At 28.8% G+C, this 17915-nt stretch overlaps 1 protein-coding gene across 5 annotated transcripts in view; it reads right to left on the reverse strand.

Annotated features, from left to right (window-relative positions):
• The window catches only part of Pde8 (phosphodiesterase 8), a 21218-nt gene extending 4628 nt beyond the window's left edge, over positions 1-16590 (reverse strand). The window contains exons 1-20 of one of the 5 annotated variants that reach the window (XM_083083533.1): positions 15891-16530; positions 15558-15732; positions 13324-13413; positions 10389-10483; positions 5323-5382; positions 4993-5183; positions 4622-4681; positions 4461-4527; positions 4185-4352; positions 3759-3973; positions 3314-3462; positions 2586-2713; positions 2383-2490; positions 2059-2255; positions 1525-1803; positions 1104-1230; positions 870-1007; positions 455-616; positions 226-355; positions 84-151 (exon numbers count right to left, since the gene is read on the reverse strand). In XM_083083533.1, the coding sequence (XP_082939659.1) occupies positions 84-151; positions 226-355; positions 455-616; positions 870-1007; positions 1104-1230; positions 1525-1803; positions 2059-2255; positions 2383-2490; positions 2586-2713; positions 3314-3462; positions 3759-3973; positions 4185-4352; positions 4461-4527; positions 4622-4681; positions 4993-5183; positions 5323-5382; positions 10389-10483; positions 13324-13413; positions 15558-15654 (2529 nt within the window). In that variant the 5' untranslated portion in view covers positions 15655-15732; positions 15891-16530. Of the gene's footprint in view, positions 1-83; positions 356-454; positions 617-869; positions 1008-1103; positions 1231-1524; positions 1804-2058; positions 2256-2382; positions 2491-2585; positions 2714-3313; positions 3463-3758; positions 3974-4184; positions 4353-4460; positions 4528-4621; positions 4682-4992; positions 5184-5322; positions 5383-5576; positions 5767-10388; positions 10484-11041; positions 11244-13323; positions 13414-15557; positions 15733-15890 lie in introns of those variants that run through there. The other 4 variants (XM_083083507.1, XM_083083520.1, XM_083083526.1 and 1 more) reach the window with 4 other exon arrangements.
• Between the last annotated feature and the right edge of the window lie 1325 nt (positions 16591-17915).

Genomic DNA, 17915 nt, shown 5'->3' on the forward strand with positions numbered 1-17915 from the left:
TTATTATAAAATTTTAAAATAATATTAACTTAATTATTTCAAAGTATTTAAAATAGAGATTAAATTGAAAGTTGATGTCTCACATTATACTCTTTCCACTTCTCGTAGTTGTGTCGCATGTAACCCACCATCTCTGGCATGTCAATAAACACTGTAAAGTAAATAGAAAAATAAACATCATATCTTTTTTAATGAAATCTGTAAAAATAATGAGAAGAAACAAACCATCCCAAGCTTCGATCATATCGTTAATGATATAATCGACGAAACCGATTTGCGATTTTGGTATTGAGCACGTTAATCTATCAAACATCGGCATTACGACTGGCATCTTTAATCTTTTCTCTTCATCGGTCTGAAAATTATCGATAATTTATCATAAAAAAAATTTGCATGCAAATAGTAAATTATCTTCTTAAACTCTATCCTTTTTGATTATTAGTGAAACGTGTACCTGATTAAAATATTCTTCGGCGATTCGTCTCGCCCATTCGACGCAACACTTTAATGGCCGCGTTGGATTTGATACGTCTGCGCATTTGATCATCATTCTTTTAACCAATATTACGTTGTCTGGTTGCAATATTACGGACATATCTAGACAATCTGAATAACTCTGTAAAAGATTTTTTTTAATTTAATGCCAAGTTGTAGTTAATTAGATATTGTTTTTTCTTTTGCATATTTTGGATTATCTACATAATTTAACATTATTTAAAAAGGTAGTAGAAAATAGAAGAAGCGTAGTAATGTTATTTAAGCAGTAAATTATAAATTTCAATTTCATAGAAATTTGTGGTAATGTATAATAATAATACACACATATATAAAATGGAAATATTGGATAATTTTAACACAAAAATATATACCTCTTGTCCGTCACCAATTCTCGCGCTGCAAACATTCATGAACTTCGCCAGATGTTCGAAATGCTTTGTCATTTCGGTCGCCAGAATCATGTCAATGACATTTTGTCGCAACAGTTTGTATGCGTCTTGCTCCAGATCCTAAAGCGGACATTTAATCCAGTATTACATCTTCAGATTATTTTACACATATGCTTGCTTTCAAATTTACGATACAATAGACATTAAGAAACTTACCTTAAAGATATTTACACTATCGTCGGATAATGACAGTTTAAATGTTAAGGCTGCATGATGTGATTCGAGAACTGACAGATCATTGTAGAGTATTGCCAAGCGATTATTGGCGTTGCAAAGAAATTGACTGAAAATAAATTTTAATTCAAGATCCGATTAATATATTTAATATCAAGATTGAAAGTTTTTGACAAGTAATAGACGTTAATTAAATTTCCGTTAAGAAACTTTCATAAAAAATTTAAGAAAATACAGTTGAAAAAAATTTTAAATAACTTTAAAATATATATAAAATTAAAATAAAAACAAATGGAATATAACAAATATTTAATTATATTTAATTATATTTAATTATATTATTGGAAACTCTAATTTTTTATATTAACATAGTTTTATCTTTCGGTATTAGAAAGTGAATTACCTGGACCGTCCAGGATGATCAATATCGTGTGCAGCTGCGGCGATTAAAGCAGCAACTTCATCTAAAGGCTCCAAAATTTCCTTGAGTCTCTTCGATTGCATGAATCTCGCAGTAGCTTGCAAAACGTCAGCCGCATGCGTTGAATTATGATAGCTATTGTCCGCATTATAGTTGTGTTCGATAATGGCTAGCCAATTTTGCAGAGTTCTCTCGTCGCAATTTAATTTCGCAGGCACTTGATACAAATTCATAATTGTTAATCCCAAAAAAACAAGCGGCCTGTAAATTTAAAGAATTATAGCACAATCAATTCAAGTAGTATACATAATACATGTGCAAAAGAAACATTAAAGTTTTGAAATCGTTTATTAAACAAATACTATAATAGTGAAACATCGTTAAAATGAAATATCTTTAAAGAGATTGAAATATCTCATTGTCAGAACACATGTCTCATCAAAAATAATGATTTTTGATGCAAATTAATAATTATAAAACTTACAATATATCGTGAAAAAATACAAAATTGTTCACCTCTTTTCCGTCAGCACTTCAAGCTTAAATATCTCAAAGCTCCAGTCGAGACTATTGTCAAGTATCTCTGCAATTTCTTGCGGCCCCCGGAAATTCTTCATCTGTACACGCGAATTAACCGGACTCGTGATAGCTTTGATAGTGGATAATCTCGCGGAATCTGACGATGACCTTCTAGACTCCCATGCTGTGCGCGGCTGTTAATTAAACAACCAACATCGACAAATTGGAAAAAGTTAGAGAAGAAGTCTTGCATGCGAAAATGTGCAATTTACATTTATTACAAGATTTACTATACGAAATAAAAAGCAGTAAAATTCTTACAGCAAGTAACGCGCCAACGAGATCTGTCGCAACTGGATCACTGTATATCCCTTTATCTTCCTTAAGATGTGGCACGTAAAGTTCCGTCGTCTTTAAGATATTGATTGCCTGAAACACAGATGGCTTATAACAGTGTGCAACATACATTTAATTGGATTAACGTAATTAGAGTGACATATAATCACTAATTAACATTTATATACTTTATCGATCTGTGCCGCTGTTTCCGGATTAGTATCAGTAACTGCATTTGAAAGTAGCGTAATGACTTTAGTGATAGGAGCTTCTAGTTGCAGGCTATGTAATTTTTGCAAGCTAGATCGTCTGCGGCCTATAACAGAAGTACGATCTTTTATATTGAAAGATTAATACAAAAATTAATACAGAATTAATACAGAATCATAAAAAAATTCTCACATGATATAATATCTAAATTGTTTTAAGAATGATTAAGATTATATGAATTAAAATGTATTTTGTAGAAACATGAAAATAATTATATGATATATTAATAAAATATTTTACGGTCCAATAAATCAATGATACAGATTAGCGTTAAAACGATAAACATAAACCTTCCTTATTATCTGAGATCTATAATAGATAATTTTTAAATTTCTTGACACTTTTACGACAATGATATGACAATATCAGGCGCAGAATAACTTTCTAACATAAAAATTCTAATAAAGTGAATTATAAAATTGCTAATGACCTAATTTGCATCTCTAAGTATTAATTGTCCTTATATTAAACAATATTATATTACAATATTACAACATTATATTGATAAATTAAGGTAATAATCCGTATTCATAAACTAAATAATATATATAGGATAATAGTCAGTATTAAATGATTGATTCTTGTTGTTGATACAGTTGATTAATATCAGTGACATTATTTAATATTTTGCACAAGTATTTTTTACTTTCACCAGATTTTTCCGAAGGTTTCCGCGTATTTGGCAATACGCTTGGTCTGAACGAAGGATGCAACGGGCTACCAACAGGGCTTATCGATGCTGAGTTGTCCGACAGATACGTAGTATCATATACGTATATATAATGAGTCGGTTTTCTATAGATAGATATAATAATTGATATAAATAAAATTGATAAATTAAAATTGAATAAATTATAGAAATAAATAATAGAATTACTGATATGTGTAAAGTAGTAAACAGAGCAGACTTTAATGATAATATTTTATATAATAAATCTTTTATATATTAGTAAAAATTGAAAAAAAATTTATAAATTAAAAGTTATAAATTTAGATGTATGAAAGATTTTATCAAAATTAATGCTAAATTAATACTAAACAATAGTATTTTATTAGCGAAAAAGATAATTTGAATTAATACAATAACGTACTTTAACGTAGTACAAAACGGAATTATCCTGCAACTAATCGTAATCATTTGATTGTTTTTCCTTCTGCAATTCATATTTCCTTCGAATTCCCGGCCTTTGCTCAATTGCTGCTCCATCAGAGGAAAATTTTCGTAATAGATTATTTCCGAGAGATTTCTCCCCATCATTTCCTCTGTTTTATATCCTAATAATTTTTCGCTGATTTTATTTAGAAACTAAAAATAATGTGAAATTATAATCTATGTATATATATTTGTATTTAATAAAATTCGAGTTTCGTACAAACAATATATGTAATATTATAATATATAATTTTTTTCTTATTTTAAAATATATTTTGAAAGCATATTGCGGATTAAAGAAAAAAATATATATATATTGATAAATTATAGAACGTTACAAATTTCAATTTACTACTCATGATACCTGTATAATGTTTTTATCATTAGTCACATGCACCATATCGCGACATCTATCAAGTGCCAAATACAATGCATGTGCTGCTGAGAGTTGTGTTCTCGGTAATAATGAGCTAGTATATATTCCTACTAATTCGTTTATTAATATACCTTCATGTGAACATTCCATTAGTGCCTAAAATATATAAACATAAAAATAAATTTAAAATATCGAAAAATGTATAGTATCTAAGAATTTTTTATTATATTTTTCTACAACTCTTGTATTTATTTAAATGCTTACTCTACTAAAGCCTGTTTCTAACAAGTTTAGTGCCACAATATGGTCTTTCTCATCGAGCATGAAATATCTATAAAAGAAACATGATTAAGTATCTATAAGATTAAATAAAAGAGACCAGATCAAATAAAATAATCTAAGTAAAAGATTGCTGCAAAACTTACGATTTTTTCACGAGTGCTATTATGATAGAATTGTGGTAAATCGGACTTGATCTGATTGCTCTGAAATATATTTACGAAATATCTAAATAATCTATTGTTGTAAAAAGCAATAAAATTCTTTTCAATAAAATGAATCATTTAAAATTCTTTTTAATAAAATAAATCATTTTATATGCAAATAATACAATGTGTTAAATATCTATTTAAATATTATTTGGACAATTCGATACATTATAGCTTCTTCTTTACATACAAATTTAAATTTTATTCAAAGTTTTTAATGTTTTATTCCTATTTTTGTATAATTTCTTTTCGTATATATTTTTTGCATACATATTTCTATTATATTATGATAAAACAATTCACCATACCTACAAATAACATCGCCTTCAGCTGCGTGATGTCCTCTATGATCAATAATCACTAATTCGTGAGCACGATTTTGAAAAAGTTCTATCGCTTTGTCCACATCTTTCGCTATTGACACGCTCCATCCCAATCTTCTTGCAGCAGTAGCGAGTATATCCATTTGTTGATCATCTTTGCTAAAGACTAATAGTATCTACACAATATAAAAGTTATACAATTTGATAAAAAATTGAAGAAGAAAATATAATTCACATATCAACGAAAGAGATTTTATAAAATCGACTCTCTTAATACAATTCTATCACAGAAATAAAATATCGGGATATACTTACTTTTATGATACTGGGAACGGTGGCTGTCAATAAATAATTACTGAGATCTTGAGGCCCTTTCTGTAAACATAGAATAATTTGCGAAGTTGAGTAATATGTATAATAATATAATGTATAGAAAATGGATAGCTATGGAGGAAATGATCGGCTATTTTGCTATAATTTGTGTGTATGTTTGCCATGAATGCTTTTATTTAACCGAATCTAATTAGATTTAATATTAATGCATTAATGTCAGTGTACCAGATACATACTGGTTTCTCTTTATCCAGATATGTAGATTCAAGTTGTTTGTAAATTTTCGCTCGATGACGCGCGCGTGGACATTTCTCGACATTTCTAGCATTTTCATGAAATCGGATTTTAACTTGATCTTTCATTTGTAGTAAATTAATAGATTGATAAAATCGTATTTTATTATAACCTACATAAATTAAAAACATGTGACGATAATCAAACAACAAGATTGATGTGATAATATCACACACACACATGATTACACACTTCAAATTGATAAAGATCGATTTTGAATTGTTCAATCAGTGGTTTAGATTACTATAGTTTTAACTGTCTTTATCGAAAATATATATATTTTTGTTGCACGTTAAACATATTTAAAATATTTCGTACAATATATGGGAAAAAAATTAATTTACTCTATCATAATTTCTTTAATCTATTATATTTCAAAAGAATTATGAATATTGTAAAAATTAAAAACCGATAGTGTTAAATTCGTACCCTATTATATATTATTAGTTGGGAAGTTAATTCAGCCACTTACATTCTATTTTTGGCTCACTATTTCTTTCGCATATAATCGCACATGATATAAAAAAAATTCCGCTATACCACCCACCACACACACACCACACACACACACACACACACACACACACACACACACACACACACTACACACACACCGTGTTCGCTTCTCCTTTTTCTTAACGTTATTACGTCGGTCTCACTGCAGATGTAGAGCACCGGTAAAGTCGATTGTTTGTTCATTTTTTAGTGCCTTATTAGCGAGTGCAATAGAGCAATTACATAGCTACATCATGCCGCACATTGGCAGCTGATTTATTAATTACTTCATAAAGCATTTATGATCCAGTATAATAAATAAATAAATTAATTAATGTTTTATTTTGAGCATGCATTATCTCACATTTTAACACTAATTCTTAACTTTATCAAACTACTGCGACAATCGTATTACGTTTGAAGGGACAATCATTGTGATACTGATCATCGATCGATAAAGAGATTATTCGCTCGATATATCAGTAGCAGAAGTCTATCTGCGATAAGGCGTCTGTGTACTGACGTACTAAATTTCTATAATGATAAGAAAAGTGTCAAATAAGACTGCTTCTTACGGAAAAAGCGTTTATAAGCAATATCATAATTTTTATTCTACGTTTTGAACATTATATACATATACATAATGTGGCACGCGTCTTATCTATTCTGAAACAAAAATTTATCAATTATTTTTTTTAAATTTTTAGATGCATTTTTCTCTGCATTTTTCTAACATAAAGAAAAAGTTAAATTTATTTTCAAATACAAAAAATATTTAATATTGTTCATTGATTTTTTTATGAATTTATATTGCATTTTACATGTACAACATATACATGAATATCATAATTTTTCAATTTAATAAATTTTATCATGTTTAGAAATAATCATCGACGATTTGTGAACATAGACGTCATTACAATTGATTGCTTCTGAATATTATCGTGATTTACACTACGTAGCGCAAAAAATTAGGTAGAAGAATTTTACAGTCTGCCTATATAAACTGCGTGTTTATTCTAGACAGTTTAAAGCATCAAGTTCTATTAAACTCTTTTTCGTGCTTCGTGTAGACTATTGCTAATTACAAAAAAAGTAGATGCTAGGACGAAGAGTATGAGGCTCATGTATCCGTTTTTTTAATTGCTGGACGAAGGCGAACTAAGGGTAGAAAAGTTGATTTGTGTTTAGGTAGAAAAAAGTTCTGTAACCGAAGAAAATGTCTTGTGATAAAACTGTTAGTCGTGGTTATATTATCGATTCGTCGCAAGTCACTTCAAGGTATTAATCAGATCTGTTTTCTGTGGAAATGTAACAGTAAATAAGTGACCACATAAATGAGTAGTAAATGAATGACAGTTATATTATCTTATAAAATAAATATATGTAAGAAACCAGGAAAAAAGCAATAGAGATATTGATCTGAGAAAGTAATAAATAAAGAATTTATACCACCTAGAAGTAATGCAAAAAAATTCGCAAAGTGCCCTGTCAACAGATTGTTTTACAAATTACTCGTTTAGCATTTAACTTAGCAAAACGTGTTCGCTTTTGAACCTATAGCATCAAACTTCTTTCAACTTTTCCGAAACATCAAATCTATCGCTCCCACAATTCAATCAGAATAATTGCCGTGCCGTCAACTCTGATTGCGTTTCACTTTACCTGAACTCGATTGCTCGACTATAGAGAGTACATAAGCCCTGAACACACTTGGAAAATAACGATTAACACGAAGGGGAGCGACAGTAAAGTGAAGAAAATAAGAGATCAACATCATCGAGCGTTTGAAACTTTTGCTTAACTAATCACTTCTTTTTCGGATTCAAAGAAACTATAGCCCGTGTTCATCCAACACAAGAAATCAGAAGCCGTTATTGCTCTCATTGAAAATAACAGAAAATTTATTGCAAAGCGGCTTTACACTTTGAAGACACGCAACCTGCAAGTCACGCCGTTTGCCATTGATCTTTTTGCTTTGCCATTTTTGCTGACACGTGTGACACGAAACCGGTTAGCACCTTCTCTTACCTAGCACTTTTCGGACAGCCCGAAATAAGGACAATCGCGTGCGATACATCCGCATATCTCAAGAATCGCAAGAATCTCGATGGTTTTGACTGCCGTTTCGACTCGGACTGTCTAGAGATACAAATGTCTATAGACAGTCTATAGACACCTGTCTATAGCCAACGGCTAGATCTTGACTTGTCGAGGAGAAGCAACCGAATGAGAGGAATCGCTTACCGCGATTGCGCGTCGCGAATCAATTATTTAACCGGCGCTTATGCTCGCGACTTTGAGAAGCGCACTCAGCGATTTTCATATTTAATCCGACCGTGAGACAGAGAACTATCGAGTCGATCTAACATCACCTCTTTCATCCCCGTGAGAAACTTTGCGGTAAACGCCGCGCGAATTATTGAAAGGGCTGGGTCTCTCGATGAAAGGCCGCGTCAGCGATACGCAGAAAATGCAATGTATATTTAGAATCGATGCTCGCGTAGTTTTTGTCGTATAAACTCGCGGGGGAAGGAGGGACTTGATTGCAGGTTTTACAACGAAGTCCTATGAGAACGGAGAGGGCTGACGGCGAGGGCCACCCTTTGTTACATTATTCCTCGCTTTTTTTTCTTGTCTTTTCTTTTTTTGTTACGTACCCTTAATCCAATATTCTCTGTAAAGGAAATTCGCTTCCCTTTTCGATCTATTTATGCGCGCACTTCCGTATAGCTTTTTTTTCCTTTTCGCTACAATGTTTCATGTAATTTTTTTCGACTTTTTTTACAAATTTTAATAATACTTTATAGAAATTTAATAATTACAATTCATGATGATAATTGTTGATTAACTTTACGAATAAACAATATAAAATTAAAGTAAAACAAAAAATTTAAAAATAATTCAGAGTTACAAGAGATATATTTATTTGCAAATTAAAAATAGCAAGTTTAAACTGACATTTAAAAAGAATATTTAGATGAATGTTTATAATAGAGAAATTATTATATAACGATACTTTATACTTATTAATTTTAATAACTTTATTATTTTTAATCGATTTAATTGTAAATTCTGAATTGTTTATATTTATACATAAATTTTTAAACAATAATTACACAACAAATATTTACCAAATATTTAGTTGTAAAACTTAATACTCGGGAGAAAAAGTTTATATCTAATTATATATAATTGTGTAGATATAATTATATTTAATTATATAATTATGTATAATAAGATCTATTTACTATTATTACATACATAATTATATCAAAATATTTTTAACTCCATATCAAATTACGCAAAAATATCAAAATTATATTAGATTTTCTTTTTCAAGTATAATACTCGGATAAATAAACAAATCTTATTATACATAATTATATATAATTATATATACACTTTTTTCCTGAGTATTTTATAACAATTTTGATATAGCGATTTTACACTATAAATATTTATTGCATATATACCTAATTTTTAAAATATTAAACAACGCGCTATAAAACAAAGAAAAATATATAATATTTAGAAAATTTATTTATTAAGTAACTGCGCGCCTCTCTCTCTCACATTTATTTAACATAATTATATTTTTAAATATGAACGATATTACTTCAAAAATTCAAAAGGAAAAAAACAGGCAATGATCTATCGATACAATACTATAAAAATCAATCTGTTTTTTATTCGCATTCAAAAGCATGCAAAATAACAATGCCTATGCGATTCTTATCTTTGATTATAAATGTGAAGGAGTCTAGATAGCAGGCTTGATTAATAGAAACGTGATAACGCACGTCTACGTCACATGTCGCGTCACGTATCGTTAATATACATTTTCTTGAATCACTTTTCATCGCGTGCTTGCTAATAGATAAAATAAAAGTTTGCTTTTGCGAACAATTCAACAAAATATTAATATTATCTTATCTTTTGTTTTATCAAGAAAACAATTATAGAAAAAAAATAGAAAATATTCGCAAAACTTATATCTTTAACTAATACTGTAATTATTAATATTATAATTTGAAGATTTATTTTACAGAGAAAATTTAAAAGTTTTGCATATTGTTACATTTATAAATAATTGGCAGAAAAATAAATTGAAAACGTTAAAAATAAGCTGCTTATTAGTTTGCTATTAGTTTCTTTGAATTAAACAAAAGGATAATATATATAATGCAGAAATTGATTACATAAAATAAAACAATTTATATTCATATATTACAATAAATGATAATGTTGTAACTTACAAGAGTCAAGTACTCGCCATTTTCATCGTGTGTGATGTCCTCGAAAAATGTTTTTTCATATTTATTATCCACAATGTCAAGCACATCCGTCTTACCTGAAACAACCCCATTGAATATTTATAAATTCAATTATAATCCAATGCTCGGAGGGATGTTTTTTCGAATAATCAAAAATTCTCAGCAACAGGTAGACGCTAAACGTGACCATAGCTTTGTAGCTATCGACTCTAGAGCCACGCTTAGTTTCGCATAACTCTGGAAGCGATATTCTATTTCAGTGTATCGAACTTTTTTTTCTTAATTGCGCTCTCAATCTATCAATTAACTTGATTCAGTTGTCAATGCATTAGTAATTATCGTGATGAGGCTCGTTAGGGATGCAGTCGCCTATTCAATACGCATATCTTATGGGGTTTATGGGTCACAGTATCGTTAATTGCAATTAAAAGTCAATTGATTCTAATTGGCAAAATGGATTAATTGTTGCTTTAATTATTTTAAAGAAAAATACATTCTATTAATAGAATAACGTATATATTATAAAAAATATAATATATACGTATATATTATAAAAAAAATAATTATATAATGAGCGTACGTGTATTTAATACGATCAAAGTCGAGCTCAAAATTAAATATGTTTGTTGACGCACCGAAGAAATGAATTGGGAATAATTCATCCTCCAAGCTGTCTTCGTTCTCGCTTGGAAAAAAATATTTATTCGGCGGCGATGCCATATGAATTATGTTTTCGGCCTTTCAATCATTGAGTTACACAGAGTTACGTGACTTCATACTGCATGAAATTGAATTTTTTCGTATTTGTTCTCATCACTTGCTTTATGTTATTATTTATCACGTCATTAAATTTTTACTATGTAAAATTTATCTTCTAATAAATCATTAAAATCCCTATAATAATCAAATAAGTTTTATTTCATTTTATGTCCATAATAAACTTCAATTATTTTAAATCTCGATAGATGTATTACTAAATATTTTTATCGTAGATTTTATATTATTAATTACACAAACACACAAATATTAATTTTTTTTAATAATATAAATCAAAAATATACTATTAATATTATTGCGAATAACTTCCTGCAAATTAATATCGTATTTCTAAATATTTTGCAATTCTACTTATCAATTTAATGACATTCCCTTTTATTAATAAAAATTTAAAATTATTTAATTTGTAAGAATATAATAGAATATATATAATAAAGAAATTGGAATTATAAATTTGTGATAATTCATTGAATATAAACTTGGATTGTTAAACTTCGATAGTATTAAAAAAAAGTTATAAACTTTTTAAAACCATACAAAGATTGAATTTGTTTTTCTGTAATTTATAAATAATTAAATAAAAATTATTAAATTCTCTAGAATTAAAATGTAAATGCATACTTTGTGTTGATAGGATTATTATGAAAATATTTATTTTATAATAAAATATTTGGAAATTATTATAAATCAAGTGTGCCAAATAACAATATAATTTTAATTAATAATCATTAAAATATTATCGGATTTTGATTTTAGAAATGCTGAATCAATTGCTTAGATTTAACTAAATCGATCGAAAGATTATCTTTGTTCCAAAGATCAATTCCGAAAATATATATAATCATACAATCTTTTAATTCAGGATTATTCCGGAAACATTTTTTAAGAAATGATACGAAATTCCATTAAACATAATTATTTTTGTAATGAAGTATGTAATAAAGATCAAATCAAATTATTTGTATAGCACAATTTTTTCAGAATTACTTTTAATTAAGCACAATTTTTTTTATTCTCGAACAAAGAATTTTAAAATAAGAAAAATTTCTCACATTTACATTATTTTCAATTATGTCATGCATTTACTTCACATTAAAATATGTAGTCTTTAGTCTTCCAATATTGGATTTTTCTTTTAGTATTAAAAATAATATATTTGAATGTTCGCTCACAACAGGCGCACTCTAAAAAGTTAATTTCATGGGATTTCACAGTCAATAGCACTGGAATATGATTTGTTCGGACACTGTTTGCGGCCGAAATCGCGAGATCGGCATATATATGCGTCAATGTCGAACGATGTGTCATTTGCGGCCCAAAGACAGCGACTGACCGAGAGTACCGAATCGGCTAAGTTAAAATTCTATTCGAGAGTGACTGGCCCCGGAGCGACGCGATAGCGTCGTCGGGGAGACCAGAGATACTGTAGATGCATTTAATACGATATACGGGCATAAAATTAATGTATATTGCGTCGAATATTAAGTAATTTAATTAAAAGAATAGAATTGTATTTTACAAAAGATGGGTAGAAAAATGCTATTTAAAAAAAATAAATATTAACATCTACTATATATGTAGTGTGTATATAATGATAAAGATGAAATATCTGTGTGTGTATATAATGATTGATAAAATGTATACGGAATATTAATGCGACCGTAGATTATTAAATACGGAAGAGGAAAAGATATTAAATAGTTATATAATATTAAATATTTAGAATATTAATTATATAATAATTAATTTAGTTAGAATGAGTATATTAATATTATATATTGCCCCTCCCCAAACATTTGATTTAAATATTTCAATAATCTCAAATTTGATAAGATAAAAATACAAACGAGTAGCACTTCCTTATATGAAAATGCAAAAATATCGTAAATGACGTTGTTAATTAAATAGTTTACATCATTCAATATTTTTAATGCATTCAATATTTTTAATGCATCAAACGAATATATTAATATAATTAATTAATTGAAAGAGAAAATAGACGCGCGTATAAATGTTGATAAACCGATCACGATTTTGATTACGTAAAATGTAAGTGCCACTCTCGTCATGAAAGAGCATCGTGGTTTTCAACTATACTTGATATTGGATAATATTTACATAATGATTAATTGCAACTAACGTTTCGCTACTTTATGTTTGTCCTCTTCGGCGACAAAGCAGCGCTTGTCGAGCGCGAAACTTTCTTCGTCCCTGTCAGTCTCTGTAGTATCTGTAAATAATATCTACATATAAATACTTATCTAGCAAGCTAGAGCAACTAATGTCTTAAAACATTTGATAAACTATCTAAAGAATCGATAATCGATGAAGTACCTAACCTGCATTTACATAATTTTGATAAAAATTTAACATTGAACATTGAATATTGACTATATCTGAATTTGTGCGCGTGTAGAATATTTATCTGTAAACTGCGTCACACAACGATGGTCACATAAAAAGGAGCAAATATATAGAACGCCTGTTTACGTAATCTTCGCAATATGTGCACAATAGCTCACGACATTGGTTATATAGAGACTTAATGTCTAATAAAACTCATTTTTTCGCACGATAATTACTATCCTGAATAAGATGATAATTGTTATAAGAAATAAATATTACTTATTAAATATCATAGAAGTGATTGAAAAGTTTAATGATACAGTTTAATGATATAAGTAGCTCTCGCATAGATCTAAAAATTATTGATACAAATGTTAAAGGTAGAATTAGAAATAAAAAAATTAGAAATTGGATTACAAAAATTATGTCATGTAAGCATTAATTATGATTAATTTTATTCTATAGAGCCGATCCTTGAAAATGAAATATTACACGAGTCCGGCTCGATGTTGCACCATTCAGACTCCTAAATCGAAAAATTAGAAACATGTCGCGTTGCTATCTGGATTCATACATTTGATTAATTCATGTCTCGAACGATGACTTCAACCAGTATATACATAGTGTGGTCAGTTGTAGACTAGGTCAAGGAGAATGACTGTTACCTGAAGTCTACCTCTTCGCCCTTCCCTTCTCCTTCATGAAAGATACACGGACGCGCGGTAATGGTCTAATCTCTGTGTGAGCATTTAACTTTATTAATATCATTTCTTTCTCTGATATTTCATGATTAGAAAATTAAAGGATGAAATCAAATTTGAACAACAAAATTTCGTTTGGAATAAAAAATATTGAAATGGCTTTTTTGTCTATGTTTGATTATATAATTTGCAATAAAATTAAAACAATTATTGTAGATATACTAATAAATAAGAAAGATATATATTTAATAAAGAAGATGATTATATATTTTTTATATTGCAAATTCTATGTTTAAATTAATAAGTAATTAATAGTTATTCTCTCATGGCAGTTGCAAGTTTATAAATATTCTATATTTGAAAATAATATAATATTAAAATAAATTAAAATTTTCTTTTCCTGCATATTATATACATCTTGATGATTCTATTAATATAATAAGGATTGTGTTTTAATCGATATAATAAAAATCTTTTTAATGTAAGAGTGCATTCTGAGAGATTTTGCTTAAAATTTATTGTTAGTATTATATATATTACACAATTATGTTATATCGTGCATGTATTATATATAATACATTTTAAGTATAATAATGTTTGAGAAGGTATTCTTGCATGGCAAATTTTAAAGATTTTTAAAAATATATTTAAAAAATAAATTCTTGACGGATTGAGCTTTAAAGCGATCAGCGAGCAAGAACGTCACTGCTCAGAATTTGACCTTCAAGAGAAGATTGCTATGCTTTGAAGTTTGACGTTCTCCAGTTGTGTATCACGTGTGCCCAGGAGTCAAATATATGCAAACTTGATTATATTATGCAGTCAAAAAAAGGAGGCATTTAAGCTTTATATAAAAATTGCGTGACTAGAGATTGGTGTATGTAGTTTAGATATAGTTTTTATGGTGTCATTTATTAATTGAGCATGAATTTGATCATTAATAAATTAATATAAAGTATAGTGGGTAAAATAAAGTATTAAATTATTAAATGGTAAAAAATATAATCTCATCCATTTTTATAATATTTTAGATAAAAAAAGAAAATTTAAGTTTATGATATTGTACAAGTGTAGTGTAGAACTAATTATTAGAATTAATTGATTCTCATTTTAGTATAAAGATCTGTAAAAATTCAACCAGCTTTATATTGGTGTATATGAACATTTTTATATGAACAATTTTATATTATCTACATATTTTTGACTTTAAATTCTGACTTTCAAGACTTTGATTTCCGATATTTCAAGCTTAAACGTTGAAAATAATAATAAACTTTTTTTTTTAATATATTAGAAAAGGAAAGAAGGAAGAAAAAAAGCAACCTACCGCTTACAACTAAAGAGCTCCTAGTTTCCGATGATATGCTCTTCTCTTGCTCGACTTTGCCTCTAATGCACTCCAGTATGCTAAACTTGCATCCCATCTTTAAAACGAGTTCTCACTTCGCCGAATACCTCCTTTCTCGCATTATCGGAAACTTCGAAAAGTATCCGGTCAGAGTCTGAATTAATGACAGTAACAAGTATTGTTAGGTTACATTTTATCAAAATGAAATTGAGAGACATCAATCATTTTTTGGCACAAAATTTAGAAAAATAAGACTTAAAAGAAATAGAAAATTACAAATATTTATTGCTATTAAGTAGAATCTGTACTTACCAAGCAAAAATGCATGCTGATGCTTATACCATATCAATTTGCTTATCTTGAAACCAAAGGAAACAATCCTCTGCGCACTGATTTTGCATAACCCAAACATTGATCGAGCAAGTTATTTTATATTAATTATATTAATTAAAATACATATAGGAGATTGTGTTAATAAAGCTAATTGAATCACTTCAAAGCAATTTGTTAAATTGATTTATTAGGGTCACACAATTAAATGAGAAAGACACATGCCGATAAAATCTACATGCAGTCAACAGAGATTTTCGCAATCACTAGAATTTAATTTACAAGTCGATTAACCGAACATCGAAAAAAGCGCAATCGTTAAAGAGTCAGATAAAACGTTTGTTCGCTGATGCGTGATAGTGCTTGTGAGTATCGTGAAAACTTTGTAACCGACAATTAATTCGGCAATTAATTGAACGCGAATCAAGACTGAAGCGGAGTATTTTGCATGTACGGGGTGATGCGTCTCACAGTGCAATTTTCCTAGCTTATTTTATCTTATCTTCTTCGCCAAATGTGTTTACACGTAATTCAAAAGTTTCGCGGCGCATCTCAAATAGCTGTATCACTTGGCAGTCACGATCCACAGCGTGCGTAATTGGAGGACGTTCTGCGCGAGATAGTCGTTCATGTAATTCGTCCGATTACGCGATGTGTGGGCACGAAGCAGGCAAATAGTGCTGTTGTGTGCATAATTATCGGAGGCACTGTTTTCGTAGTAATGCAAGCATACAGATTCTACATCCAGATAGGCATTTAAACTTTAAAATTTAAAATTAAAATATAAGAGACATATACTAAACAAGATTAAAAATAAAGATCTTTATAAAATAAAAGTATAATATAATATTCTGAAAACTTTTATGCTATTTTTCTATAAATAAAAAAATTTAACTTCGTCTTTTGACTATAAATTTAAATTTAAAATATATATCTCTCTTATATACAAAATAATTTAATTATTAAATAAAACTGAAAACATTATTTTTCTATAAATATATTAATGCGTTAAGTATTGTTTAGAATATTTTTATGTTATATATATTTCTATATATTACAATAAAAAAAGATAAAATAAAAAGTTTAATTGATAAATATTATTAAAATAATGTTACTTTTTAAAGTTTGAGATATAATCAATTCAAATTACAAAAATCTGAATATTATACACACATATACACATTCAATGATGAATATAATATACACTGATCATTATTTGATAAATAAAAATATCTTTAGATACTTTGATAGGAAAGAGTGTAAAGCTGTTTCTTCAAAGATAAAGAAACAGTGATAACAAGCTAGGCGCTATCCTACGTACGTTTACTGAACGCGTTTATCGGCGTTTCTTGATCATAAGTCATTCAAATACATCTTTGCATTGGAAAAGGCGATAATTACATTTGACAAGATCAATTTTACGATGTTGCACTATGCAAGAGTTTTTTCTTTGAAAACATTTACTTTGCACTTTACTATAGGTATGAGTAGATACAGAACGATTAGTCAGATACGCTAGTATTTCGATGAAGTAATTTGACGACTAGCTAGTGAAGATGATAACATAAAAACGAAAATTTTTCGACGAAAACTTTTGCAACATCACTTAACAATCACAATGACGACGATTTCACTGAAACGCGGACAGTTTGAATCGCGAGCGTTCTATTGTTAGGCGAAACGGCGCTTCGAGGTGTGCACGAGGTTTTAATGAAGACAGACGCAGACGTAGGCAGCACAATAATCTCAAACTCACTGGTTAAATTGTACGATTTCTCGAGGACGAGCAGACATCTTCGCAATCTGCGTATCTCATTCGTTCAAAGTCTTCTCCAATGTCTTTCATCATCAATTTTAATTTACTGGTTAAAAAGAGAGATATATACATATATTTAAATGGTATTGAAACAAAGAGATCAATATATATATAGTGTGCATACACGTGTGTTTGAACATTTGAATATTCAACAATAGAAGAGGAAGGAGCATAGCTAGAATTTGCGAGTA

Source organism: Camponotus vicinus, unplaced genomic scaffold (assembly GCF_025532165.1).
Source record: "Camponotus vicinus isolate PSW18456_S1 unplaced genomic scaffold, iyCamVici1.0 SCAF_1, whole genome shotgun sequence".
Lineage (NCBI taxonomy): Eukaryota > Metazoa > Arthropoda > Insecta > Hymenoptera > Formicidae > Camponotus > Camponotus vicinus.